Source organism: Mauremys mutica, chromosome 4 (genome assembly GCF_020497125.1).
Source record: "Mauremys mutica isolate MM-2020 ecotype Southern chromosome 4, ASM2049712v1, whole genome shotgun sequence".
Classification (NCBI taxonomy): Eukaryota; Metazoa; Chordata; order Testudines; family Geoemydidae; genus Mauremys; species Mauremys mutica.
This window is the reverse complement of record NC_059075.1, coordinates 117,034,999-117,048,616: the sequence shown is the minus strand read 5'-3', so window position 1 is coordinate 117,048,616 and position 13,618 is coordinate 117,034,999. Positions and strand designations below refer to the sequence as shown.

At 44.4% G+C, this 13,618-nt stretch overlaps 1 protein-coding gene across 1 annotated transcript in view; it reads left to right on the top strand.

The window, feature by feature from the left end:
- The window catches only part of LOC123368705 (NACHT, LRR and PYD domains-containing protein 12-like), a 104,474-nt gene that overhangs the window by 42,397 nt on the left and 48,459 nt on the right, over positions 1 to 13,618 (top strand). Inside the window, exons 5-6 of the mRNA XM_045013749.1 lie at positions 6,215 to 6,304; positions 10,276 to 10,446. Coding sequence (XP_044869684.1) covers positions 6,215 to 6,304; positions 10,276 to 10,446 — 261 coding nt within the window. The remainder of the gene's footprint in view (positions 1 to 6,214; positions 6,305 to 10,275; positions 10,447 to 13,618) is intronic.

The window sequence follows — 13,618 nt, the reverse complement described above, 5'->3', positions numbered from 1 at the left end:
TTCCTGGATGATAAGAGAAATAAAAGCACAAAAAGAATGAGGCCTATCTAAATTGTCATTGATTGAGGACTTTGGACCTATGCAGATATTCTAGTTTCTTATGATGGTGTATGCCTGGATGGAGTGTCAGGCCCCCTTATAGACAGCGATGCCAGTCTTCAAAGGTGATCTTAATTGCCATGAATTCTTTGTATAAAATGTAATTTTGCTCGGTGGGTGAGAGTTTCCTGGAGTAAAAGACACATGGATTTTGCAATTGTTGAGGATTGTGCTTTTGTGATACCAGCACTTCAGTTGCCATTTGGAAGCATCCACTTTGATGAAGAAGGCTTGCGTGGTGTCAGTGTGGACCAATGTGGGAGTGGTGATAAACATGAGCTTTATTTGCTTAAAGGCCTGTTGGGCCTTGGGAAACCAGAGGAATCTGGTATTTTTCTAGCACAGGGCAGTGAAAGGGGTGATCTGCTCCAAGAACCTCAGGATGAACAGCCAATAGAAGTTTGCAAACCCCAGGAAATGTTGTAGTTGACAGCAGCACCAAGGAACGTTCCACTTGAGGCCTCACTTTACCTTGTGCAGATCCATTTTGATAGTAGTGGGATGTAGGATGAACCTTAAGCATTCTATGGAGGACTGATCCAAGGCACAGTTTTCTAGTATAGCATAGACGCCATGTTAACACAGCCTCTTCAGGATGGAACGGACGTGCATGGTGTGTTGTTTGGTGTTCTCTGAAAAAATAAGTGAGTTATCCAGGTGTTCTACCAAATATTGATCCAGTATGTCCTAAAGTATGTCAATAATACAATGTTGGAACATTGCGGATGCATTTGTCAAATGAAAGGGCATCACAAGATACTTGTTGTGACCCTAATGAGCTTGAAAGAGTCTTCCATTCATCCCCAGGTCTAACACATCCTAGGTTGTACATCCCGTGGAGATCTAGCTTTCTGTATACTCAAGCAGTGCTCACACAGTCCATTAGTTCAGGGATTAGTGGTAATGGGTATCAGTGCTAGTGGTGACCTGATTCAGGGCCCAATAGTCACATTGTTGTAAGATTTTTTTTTTTTTTTTTTTTAAACAAAAAGTGTTGGAGAGGCTCAGGGTTAGGATAGAGGGTTGGAGGGTTTCCATTATTTCTGATGCTACAGTGCTTAATTTACACAGGATCCAGGTAGATCGCTGTGATATTTCCACCTGTCCTGGCAAAAAATAAAGCCCTATATCAATGGGTGTCCATAACTCCTTATGTAGTGTTAACACGCACATTCTACAGTGATATTAATCACCAGTGTGTCATTAGCTTTCAGAAAAGACCTCACTCTATACACCAGGAGTGGCCAAACTTACCGACCCTCCAAGCTGCATAAAATAATCTTCAGAAATTCAGGAGCTGCAAGACACACACAACCTGCCCTGCGGGGTAGCTCGAGGTTTCTGCCCTGATGTCCCCCACATGGCACTAAAGCTCTTAAATCTGCCTCCCTGCAGGGCAGAGGCCCCTAGTCCCCTAGAACCCTGTGCACTGCAGAAGTCCCAACCCCAGGAGAATGTATGTGTGTGCACATTGGGAACTTGGGGGAAGGGGTGGAGTAGGCGTGGGGAGGTAGGGGTTGACGTGGGCCCCACAAACCCTTAGGGACGGCCCTGGGGGACAATGTATCTGCTTTCTAGAACCCTCTTGCAGCCTTCCAGCCTGGCTTTGTCACAATAGGTAACCTGAATACTCTGAGTGGGCATTAGCGGTCTTAATTAAGTCCTATGAAACTAAAGAAAGGATTTATTTCAGGTATTTAAAATACACCATATAAGAAATTATTTATTTAACATAGCAATTTTTTAATAAAAACATAAACTCACTTCAAGCAATGGTCTTTAGACAGGCAAATTAATAAATATACTTTTCACTTTCAAATTGAATCCCTTAACTTTCTAAGTCTAACCTTGCCAAAGCATGCGCTGTCTTCTCTATGGGAATGTTCAGTCTACCCAGGTTGGTGCTTAACTAGAAGTAAATTAAGTTACAATCTCATTTTAATATACCATAACAATTATTTTAGGAATTGTTTTAATGTTAATCCTTTGGCACTGCTTTGGCAAAAAATGCAATTTATTCTTGAGACTCATGACATTCTTTTGTAGACCGGTGTTGGTTTGCTGAGGAAGGCTGAAGAGGGGTGGATTGACATTTTTTTATTCCTGTTGTCTTTGTTGTTTGCTCCATATTAAGTGGCAGGACAAATTCAGCAATGAGGATATCCATAGCTGAATGTAGCAACCGCTTCCATCAGCCCTGGTTTGGTTTCAATAACTTTCTTGGCATCAACACATTATTAGGATGAAAGATTCATGAATTACAAAGCATGTTTTCCAAGGAATGCTGCTACATGGTTGGTGCTCACATTGTGATGGGGCATTCCATATACTTTATGAAAATGTGCTTATTAATATGAATATGGCATAACTGGACAATGCTTTATGTGAAATACCTCATGTAATATCATTTGAAAAGTTATGGTCTACTGACTATGATTTTCCCATCTGTATGAATGTATCATCTTTTTAGATCAAGTTAGGACTGTGGAGTATAAACCTGTGTTATAGAATATCAGGGTTGGTGCAGGGACCTCAGGAAGTCATCTAGTCTAACCCCCTACTCAAAGCAGGGTCAATCCTCAGACAGATTTTTGCCCCATATCCCTAAGTGGGGGATTGAGCTTACAGCTCTGCATTTAGCAGGCCCATGCTCAAACCACTGAGCTATCCCTCCCCCCTTGCTGTGCTAACTGAGGGCCCTTAACAGTACTTCAGGATCTTAATGGCCCATTGGTAAGAAAACAATAAACTGTAAATTAACTTGTTTTTCCTGTAAGTCTCTCAGGAGCGGCCCTGTGAAAGCATGAGACTGTGGCTTTGGCTACACTTGCATTTCAAAGCGCTGCCACGGCAGCGCTGCCACGGCAGCGCTTTGAAGCGCTAAGTGTAATCAAAGCACCAGCGCTGGGAGAAAACTCTCCCAGCGCTGTCCGTACTCCACTTCCCTGTGGGGAATAACGGACAGCGCTGGGAGCGCGGCTCCCAGCGCTGGGGCTTTGACTACACTGGCGCTTTGTAGCGCCGCAATTTGCAGCGCTGCAGAGGGTGTGTTTTCACACCCTGCTGCAGCGCTGCAAATTTGTAAGTGTAGCCAAGCCCTTTGTCATCTTGGGTGCTAGGTTTTTTTCCACAAAAGCAGAGAGAAAGTTTAAACAACACAAAGGGTTCCCACCTTTTGCAAAACCTGTGTAAAGGTGGGAAGCAAAACAATAGGGACACCCCTGCTTCCCACCCAAGATGTCTATTGGAAACAACTAAAACTGAAAAGGGGGAAAGGGCTGAGCCCAAACTGGAAGTAAGTCTAGGCTGTGAAAGTGATTATTCTAACAACTGTTAGGGTAGGATATTACATGTCACAAATTTCTTTAGTGTATTAAGCTTAGCTTGCATGTTCTAGTTTATTTTTCTTAGTAACCTGCTTTGTTCTGTTTACTATTTCTTATGACCATTTAAATCCCACTTTTTATACTAAAAAAATATTTCTTGTTTACTAATAAACCCAGTGTAAATAATTGTTACGGGGGATGGGAAAGAGCAGCAGTACCTCTCTCTTTTTACCCCGAGAAAGAGGGCAAACAATATGAGCTTACACTGTATAAAACTTTTTACAGAGGAAGATGGATTTATTTGGGTTCACGTTCCACTGGGGCTGTGCATTTGGGTGCTGAGGCAAGTCCCTTTAGCTGAGCCTTCCCAGAGCTGAGCTGATCTCAGCGTCGGTATTATGCTGCAGAGGGCTGTGACCCTATCTCTGTGGCAGTGCTGGAGGAGGCATGTGGGCCTGGCTCAGCGAGACAGAGTTGAGGGGTGCCCATGAGGGGAGAAAGGCAAGCTCAGTGGTATTTCAGGACATCAAGTGGCAGTCCCGGGGGGGGAGGGTATCCTAGCAACTGAACCCGTTGCACACATGGGTGACAAAAACTTGGTGGTGCAATAAGGATGCGTGTCATGTACATAGATTGAGAATTCAGTCAGACCATTGTAAGGTCCTAAGTAGAAACTGATCTGGGTGCTACTCGATCTGCAAGGCGGCTATGTCCACTTGGGATGTGCCATGATGGTGATAATCCAGCACTAATTCTTATACAGATACTGCCTTAAAATTAACTTGCCTCTCATGCTTTTTGGTGTCAGGATCTACTAAGCCACCATTTCTGCTTAGTTATGAGAATGTCATTTCACAAAGTGTAACACCAATCACACATCGCTGAGTGATACTCAGCATACTTAAAATTGTAAGCAAATACTCCTCTTTTTGTTTTTTTACTTTAGTGGGTAAATTAAAGTAAACTCTCAGTTAGATAAACACAAGCATTCCTATTGTATCTCTGGAACTGATTTTAAAAATCATTGACCCAACACAAAAGTATTCTTTCCAGAAAGTTAAAAAAGTAGGCACTGGATGAATGAACTATTAGATGGACAAAAAGCTGGCTAGATCATTGAACTCAATGGGTAGTGATCAATGGCTTGATGTCTAGTTAGCAGCCAATATCAAGCGGCAGGGGTGGCTCCAGGCAGCAGTGCATCAAGCGTGTGCCTGGGGCGGCAAGCTGCAGGGGGTGGCCTGCCGGTCGCTCTGAGGGCAGCAGTCAGGCTGCCTTCGGTGGCATGCCTGCGGGATGTCCTTGGCTTCGGCGGCAATTTGGCAGTGAGTACACTGAAAGTGCGGGACTGGCAGACCTCCTGCAGGCATGCTGCTGAAGGCTGCCTGACTGCCATGCTTGGGGTGACAAAAAACATAGAGCTGCCCTTGTCAAGCGGAGGGTCCCAGGGGGTCAGTCCTGGGACAGTTTTGTTCAATATCTTCATTAATGATCTGGATGATGGGATAGATTGCACCCTCAACAAGTTCGCGGACGATATTAATGTGGGGGGAGAGGTAGATACACTAAAGGGTAAGGATAGGGTCCAGAGTAACCTAGACAAATTGGAGGATTGGACTAAAAGAAATCTGATGAGGTTGAACAAGGACAAGTGCAGAGTCCTGCATTTAGGACAGTGCTTCAATCTCCCTGGGCACTAGTAACAGACTTGAAAGTTGCCATACTTCAGCAAAAAAACTTCAGAAACAGACTTCAGCATGAAACTGCAGAGCTGGAATTCGTATGCCAGCTTGACACTATCAGACTGGGTCTGAATAGAGACCCATCTTTGCATGTGTATATATATCTGCCAAACTGAAGTTTCCACTTCATGCATCTGAGGAAGTGGGTTCCAGCCCATGAAAGCTTATGCCAAAATAAATTTGTTAGTCTTTAAGGTGCCACAGGACTCCCTGTTGTTTTATCTGGAGTTTTGTGTCCAGTTTTGGGCCTCCCACTACAGAAGGGATGTGGACAAATTAGAGAGAGTCCAGCGGAGGGCCACAAAAATTATTAGGAAGATGGGGCACATGACTTATGAGGAGAGGCTGAGGGAACTGGGCTTATTTAGTCTGCAAAAGAGATTTGATAGCAGCTGTCAACCACCTGAAGGAGAGTTCCAAAGAGGGTGGAGCTAGGTTTTTCTCAGTGGCAGAAGATGACAGAACAAGGAGCAATGGTCTCAAGTTGCACTGGGGGAGGTCTAGGCTGGATATTAGGAAACTCTATTTCACTAGGAGGGTGGTGAAGCACTGGAATTGGTTACCTAGTGGAACCTCCATCATTAGAGGTTTTTAAGGCCTGGGTTGGCAGAGCCCTGACTGGGAAAATTTAGTTGGGGTTGGACCTGCTTTGAGCAGGGGGTTGGACTAGATGACCTCCTGAGGTCTCTTCCAACTCTAATCTTCTATGATTCTGTGAAAAGCATAAAACCACTGGAGACATTCCCATTGGTGTACATTTTTAGAACTGCACATGAATGCTCAGAGTACTACAAGTTCAAAAAAAGAATAGGTTACACTTAGCAGAACCTATTCTATTTGACTCTGTGTATTTAAAGTACATCTTAATGTACTGGATAAATTTTTGGTTTAGAGGATATAGGTATGAATGTAATGAATTGAAACGGCAGAATAACTCCTACACAGTGCATGATCATGTCATATAAGAGCCTATTTTAGTATTCAGGAAATAGAATTAAAATTTGTCTCCAAAGGACAACATAGAAAATGTCTATTTTCTCTTTTCAGGGCACAACATCAGGATGAAGCACATCATTCATCTATTTATCTGTTCTGTGAAGCATTGAGGGCTTCAAACTGTAATTTAAAGACACTAAAGTAAGAAATTGTTCCTTCCTTCATAAAAAATCCCCTTTTTACTGCTGTTATCCCAGAAATGCTGCATCTGGGCAACTCTTCACCATGGCTGCTCAGGAATTTGTTTAACTATCCAGTCAATGGGACAGATTCGCAGCTGGTGTAAATGATCATAGCTCCATTGAAGTCAAGTTTCACCAGCTCAGTATTTTCTGGAATACATGTGGGTTTGGCTCATATGGAAGCCTAGCAAATCAACAACATTTATCTCAGTTCCCAGAGCAAGAAGTGAGGAGGAGAGACAGAGCTAAGCAGTGTGGCTGGTGGTGGTTTAAGCTCAGGAAAGACTCAGGAGGTTGGAGAGAAGATTTTAGGTACTTTAATCTTAGATATTTCAAAGGTGCCTGTCACCGTGATGTCTAAGCCCCATATGTGTCTATTTGTTTACCATTTATGTATCCTAGTTTGATCTCATTTCTCCCTCATTCAAAGGTGAGAATAGGGGAGCAAGGGGTGATTTTTCTCTCTCTCTCTCTGTACCACTGTGATGGTTCTTGGGGCACCCAGGACTGAGTCACCTTGTTACCCCCTGAGTCACTGAAGTCCTCAAATCATGGTTTAAGACTTCAAGTTACAGAGAATCCACCATTTGCACTAGTTTAAACTTGCAAGTGATCTGTGCCCCATACTGCAGAGGAAGGTGAAAACCCCCAGCGACTCAGCCAATCTGACCTGGGGAAAAATTCCTTCCAAACTGACAATCAGTTAGACCCTGAGCATGTGAGCAAGACCTGCCAGACCTGAGAAAGAATTATCTGTGCCAACTCAGAGCCTTCTCTATCTAGTATTCATGTCCAGCAGTTGAGGATTTTTGCTACTGGCAGTTGCCAATGGACCATATGTCATTGTAAGCAGACCCAACATGCCATCCCCTCCAGGCAAACCTGATCTTGTTTGAGAAGATAACTGATTTTTTAGACAAAGGAAATGCAGTAGATCTAATCTACCCGGATTTCAGTAAGGAATTTGATACAGTTCTACATGCTATCAAAACACCCCTCACTCTTCTTTTCTGCAGAGTAAATAAGCCCAGTTCCCACAGCCTCTCCTCATAAGTCATGTGCCCCACCCCCCTAATCATTTTCATTGCCCTCCACTGGACTATCTCCAATTTGTTAACATCCTTTCTGTAGTGGGGGGCCCAAAATTGGATGCAATACTCCAGATGTGGCATCACCAGTGCCAGATAGAGGGGAATAATCGCTTCCCTAGATCTGCTGGCAGTGCTCCTACTAATACAACCCAATATGCCATTAGCCTTTTTGACATCAAGGGCTCACTGTTGACTTCTATCCAACTTCTTGTCCACTGTAATCTCCGGGTTCTTTTCTGCAGAACTGCTGTTTAGCGAGTCGGTCCCCAGCCTGTAGCAGTGCATGGGATTCTTCCTTCCTAAGTGAAGGACTCTGCAATTGTCCTTGTTGAACCTCATCAGATTTATTTTGGCCCAGTCTTCTAATTTGTCAAGGTCACTCTGGATCCCATCCCTACCCTCCAGTGTATCTACCCCCTTCTTAGTGTCTTAGTATCTACCTCTGCCCCCTTCTTAGTGTCATCTGCGAACTTGCTGAGTGTTCAATCTAGTCCATCATCCAGATCATTAATGACAATGTTGAACAAAACCAGCCCCAGGACCGACCCCAGGGGCATGCCTCTTGATACTGTCTGCCAACTAGAAATTGAGCCATTGATCACTACCCACCGAACCTGACAATTTAGCCAGATTTCTATCCACCTTATAGTCTATTCATCCAATCCATATTTCTGTAACTTGCTGGCAAGAATACTGTGGGAGACCGTATCAAAACCTTTGCTAAAGTCAAGGTATATGAAGTCCACCACTTTTCCCATATCCACAGAGCCAGTTATCTCATCACAGAAAGCAATTTGGTTGGTCAGGCCTGACTATCCCTTGGTGAATCCATGTTGACTGTTCTTGATCACCTTCCTCTCCTCTAAGGGCTTGGCTACACTTACAAATTTGCAGCGCTGCAGCAGGGTGTGAAAACACACCCTCTGCAGCGCTGCAAATTGCGGCGCTACAAAGCGCCAGTGTAGTCAAAGCCCCAGCGCTGGGAGCCGCGCTCCCAGCGCTGTCCGTTATTCCCCACAGGGAAGTGGAGTACGGACAGCGCTGGGAGAGTTTTCTCCCAGCGCTGGTGCTTTGATTACACTTAGCGCTTCAAAGCGCTGCCGCGGCAGCGCTGCCGCGGCAGCGCTTTGAAATGCAAGTGTAGCCAAAGCCTAAGTGTTTTACAGTGGATTCCCTGAGGACCTGCTCCATGATTTTTCCAACTGAGGTGAGACTTACTGGTCTGTAGTTCCCCAGATTCTCCTTCACTTTTTAAAAGATGGGCATTATATTTGTTTTACTCCAATCATCTGGGGCCTCCCCCGATCGTCATAATTTTTCAAAGATAATGGCCAATGGATCTGCAATCACATCAGCCAACTCTCTCCGCATCCTTGGATGCATTAGATCTGTCTCCTTGAACTTGTGAATGTGCAGCTTTTCTAAATAGTCCTTAACCTGTTCTTTCACAACTGAGGATTGCTCACTTCCTCCCCATACTGTGCTGCCCAGTGCAGCAGTCTGGGAGCTGACCTTGTCTGTGTTCCTTGGGACCAATCTTATTTAACATTTTAATTACTGACCTTGGCACAAAAAGTGAGAGTGTGCTAATAAAATTTGCAGATGACACAAAATTGGTAGGTATAGCCAATACGGAGGAAGACTGGAATGTCTAGACATGGATCAAATCTCTTGATTCCCCAAAGAAGTCCACGTCACATATTTTCATCCCAAATTATAAACTGCACATTTCTCTCCCATATGAATCCAACATACTGCAGATAATGTATTTTCTTCCTTTAATATGCCATTCACCCTGAATTAGAAGCTTTACATTTATCTATCCTAGGAATCAGATAGGTACATCTCTCCGTACATGAATAATCTGTCCTGTTCTTCCTATGTCATGCCTCATGTTCTACTATAAGTCTTGGAAGACATGAAATGAAAGGTATTAGATATAACCAAATAATGTTGTTTTTGTTCTAAATTGTTATTGTACTACAGAAGTGGTAGAAGTGAAGGAGAAAGGAATATTGAAAGAGATAAGCACCTAACCAGAAATTCCTTAAAGGGGGAAATTTCAACTGAGAATCTGGGCTAATAATTAAATACAATTTGTGAAATGCATGAAATATAAAATCCCCCTGACTAAGAAAAGCTTCTGAGAGGTTAGTTTTACATCAACATCACATACTGGAGATCCACACTTGACATTCTGTTTGAGCACTGACTGGTCAAGCATCCAATAGAAAATCAGAGATTAGCCCTGGCCAATGAACCATGAAATCAAAGTATATAATACTGAGGTCCCTGTGTGGGACCCCAGAGTTGCTGAACCCATTGTTGGAGAAGTCGGAAGATATATAGTGAATGAGGCAGGGGACTGCTGGAAGAGAAAGCACGGTCTCATTGTTAAGGCATTTAAACACTTCTCTGGAGGATTGGGCCAAAAGTAAGCTGATGAGATTCAAGAAGGACAAGTGCAAGAGTCCTGCACTTAGGACAGAAGAATAGCCCCTCACTTCGGAAGTGTTGGGAGAATGAATTTATCCATGTGTGTGAAGCACTCAGATGCTACAGTCATAAATGCCATAGAAAAACATAGGAAATTAATAATTCTGTCTTCTGTGTGGGGTTTGGGTAGTGTGCCCTAAATAAGGCACAGGGCAACACACTGATGAACAATGAGGAGAAAACAAAATATTGCGTAGTTGCTCATTGGGTGATCACTGTTCATCCTGTGCACTAAATGAGGCAGGATCCTGTGATAATGTAGTTAAAGACTAACAGAAAGCATACACACAAAGGGGCCAATTAAGTTAATTCTGGGATTTCCCTCTTTTTCTGTATCCTGCAGACTTACTGGATGCGATCTTACAGACACTTGTTGTGGGGATCTCTCCTCTCTTCTCAGTGCCAAGCAGACCCTGACACAGTTGGACCTGAGTATTAACGACCTGGGAGGCTCAGGAGCTAGGCTGTTATGTGATGGACTGAAACGCTCAAACTGCAAACTGCAGAAACTGAAGTAAGTACTTATACATTTTTATTCTGTAAAGAACTCAGCGGAATGTGTGGATGGTGTGAGACGTCTACTCCCTTCAGGTATTACAGAAAAAAATAATGGAAATAGCCAAAACACAAGGCCTGGCAGTAAAGAATACAGCAAAACACAAAATCTCTATTAAGTTCTTGGAATATACTGTGGACAACTTCTTGTTTCCAAAGACAGAGGAAGTGAGCAGGGAGCAGCCATTTTAGATTTGATTATGACGAACAGGGAGGAATTTGTTGTGAATCTGAAGGTGGAAGGCAATTAGGGTGAAAGTGATCATGAAATTTTAGGTTTCATGATTCTAAGAAAAGGAAGGAATGGGAGCAGCAGAATAAGGACAATGAACTTTAAAAAAAATTGAACAAACTCCAGAACTGGTAGGTAAGATCCCTGGGAAGCAACTCTAAAAAAGGCCAAGGCACAAATCAGTTACACTTAGCAAGGGATATAAAAGGCAATAGGAAGAGGATCTATAAATATATTAGGAGCAAGAAAAAGACAAAGGAAAATGTGGGTCCAATACTTACCAGGGAAGGACAGTAATAAGAGATGACCTCCAGAACTCTGAGATATTTAATGCCTCTTTTATTTCAGTCTTCAATGAAAAGGTTAAGTGTGACCAGATGCTTAATGCAATTAATATTATCAATGAGAGAGAAGGAACACAAGTCAGAACAGGGAAACTATAGATTAAAATTATTTTGATAAGTTAGATGTATTCAAGTTGGCAGGACATGATATTTTCCCTGGCACACCTGTGAGACTTATTTCACCTGGAGAGGGTTGGCTCCTTAAAAGGGAGAATTGAAGCCTGGTGTAGGGTGGCATTCAGAGGAAGTTAAAACGAGAGCTCCCTAGTCCCACAGAGCAGGGGCTGCTTACCAGGGAAACTGCTGAAGAGCTTCTGCTGCCTGGACCCTCTGAAGAGGTAGAGGGTCCAGGCGTAAGAAGTACCTGAAAACCAAAAGGGATTTGCTCTGCTTTTCATTAGAGGCCAGGGCACTTAGCTTGGGCCTCTGAGATACTCAGGGCATTAGGAACCCAGCCCCTTTCTCAGAAACTATTTACCTATTATCAGGGGCAGCGCTAGGATTTCCGCCGCCCCAAGCAGGGCGGCACGCTGCGGGGGGGCGCTCTGGCGGTCGCCGGTCCCGCGGCTCCGGTGGACCTCCCGGAGACGTGCCTGCGGATGTTCCACCGAAGCCGCGGGACCAGCGGACCCTCCGCAGGCACGTCTGCGGGAGGTCCACCGGAGCCGCGGAACCAGCGGACATTCTGCAGGCATGCCTGCGGGAGGTCCACTGCAGCCGCCTGCCGCCCTCCCGCGGGACACCGCCCCAAGCGCGCGCTTGGCGCGCTGGGGTCTGGAGCCGGCCCTGCCTATTATCTTGCAAGGAACAGTGGGGCATGACAGAATGTACCCCTGTATTCACAACATACACACTATTGTAATAATCTTTGTACAAAATACAACTTGTGAGGTATCATTTGGAAACTATTAACTTGCTGGTGGTAAATAATATCATGGTGAAATGTATGCAGCAACATTATATGTAAAGTTATTAACATAAACTGAAGTTATGATTGAAATGTGTTCATCAGACAAGTCTGGGGAGTGGGAAACCCAGTTTCTCAAAGACAAAGGACAAGCTGACACCTCTAGTCATGTACCAAAGTTGATTTGCAACCACCAGTCAACTGGGCATTCTTTGGCAGCGAAGAGGGGCAGGCACAGATCAATTTGCATTTTCACAAACAAAAACTTGGAACCTCCCACATCTCCATTCTCACAGATAGAAGGAACTTTATAGGGGTTAACCCTCAGGAAAATGCATTTCAAAGGATTACTGGACTATAAAAGGGAGGGGAAAAACCACCCCAGGTATTCTCTCTCTCTCTCTCACCCACCTTCACCTGAGAAGACAAAGGAACCAACTTTTGGAGTTTGGGGGGGATTCTGACCAGACAATTTGGTCAGCCCTGCTGCTGAAAACACGTGGTAAGAATTGTATCTTGAACCAAGTCTAGTTTGTTTAGTTTAGCTACTGGAAAATAATTGGTCTTTATTGCTCTTGTAACCACTTCTGACTTTAATGCCTTATACTTGTACTCACTTAAAATCTCTCTCTTTGTAGTTAAATAAATTTGTTTTAATCAAATTTATCTTTAAATTTGTCTTTAATCAAAACTAATCCAGTGTTGTCATGTTGGGATGTTGGCCCCACACAGGGATGATGAGAAAGCCGGTTCATGAAGTGACCCTGACATAAGGGTAGTAAGAGAGGAAATAAGTAGAGACCGTGAAGGTGGAGAGACAATGGAGCATCAATACGTAAAGGCATGTTTTGATGAGGGTTCATAAACCCTCCTTGGCTGGACTCCAGAGTCAGGCCTCTGCAGAAAGAGGCTGACAAACAGTAAGGACAGTCCCAGGACCTGCTGCTGCAGGTACTCAAAACCCAACAGAGACAGTGGGAGGCACAGGAATACCTGAAGATCTATTTAGCATTGCTGTCTGAGCAGCAGCTGTATATATTCAATCTCCTGAGGAAAGAGGTCAGAAGACACCACAGAGAGTGAGAGGGCAAGCAAGGCATCAAGGCCAGGATGCTGGCGGATAGGATAACGCACTGTTACATGTGTGGATGACATTGGCATGTGAGGAGGGAGTGCCCCTGCTGAGATACGTGGCAGTAGCCTCACCTAAAGAGCATGAAGAAGAGGCAGCCCAACAGACTCCAACCTGTGAAGAGAACAGGGATGGGACAGCATGTTGGACCTGTGGGCAACAGGGGCACCTGCAGAGGGAATTCCTAAACATGAGTCGTGGGGTCAAGGCTAGCCCAGTGGAAGGGGCTGAGCAAGACAAGGACAATGGGAGGCCCATGGACAAAAAGATGCAAAGGGGTTGTTTTCAGTGACATGGGAGCTATAAAGAAAGGCATTCCCCGCCTTAGAAGAAGGCGGGATAGAAAAGGGGAAGATGCAGACCCCTGGAAGGGGGAAACACAGATAGTGACATGGCCAGAGGGCCAACCCACCAAGAGGATGCTGAAGTTCCTGAGACAGTGAGAGGGGCTGCAGACGGACGCCAAATGATGGTGTGCAGTCTGGGGTGGGGGGGTTGATGGCCTCAAGCTAATCC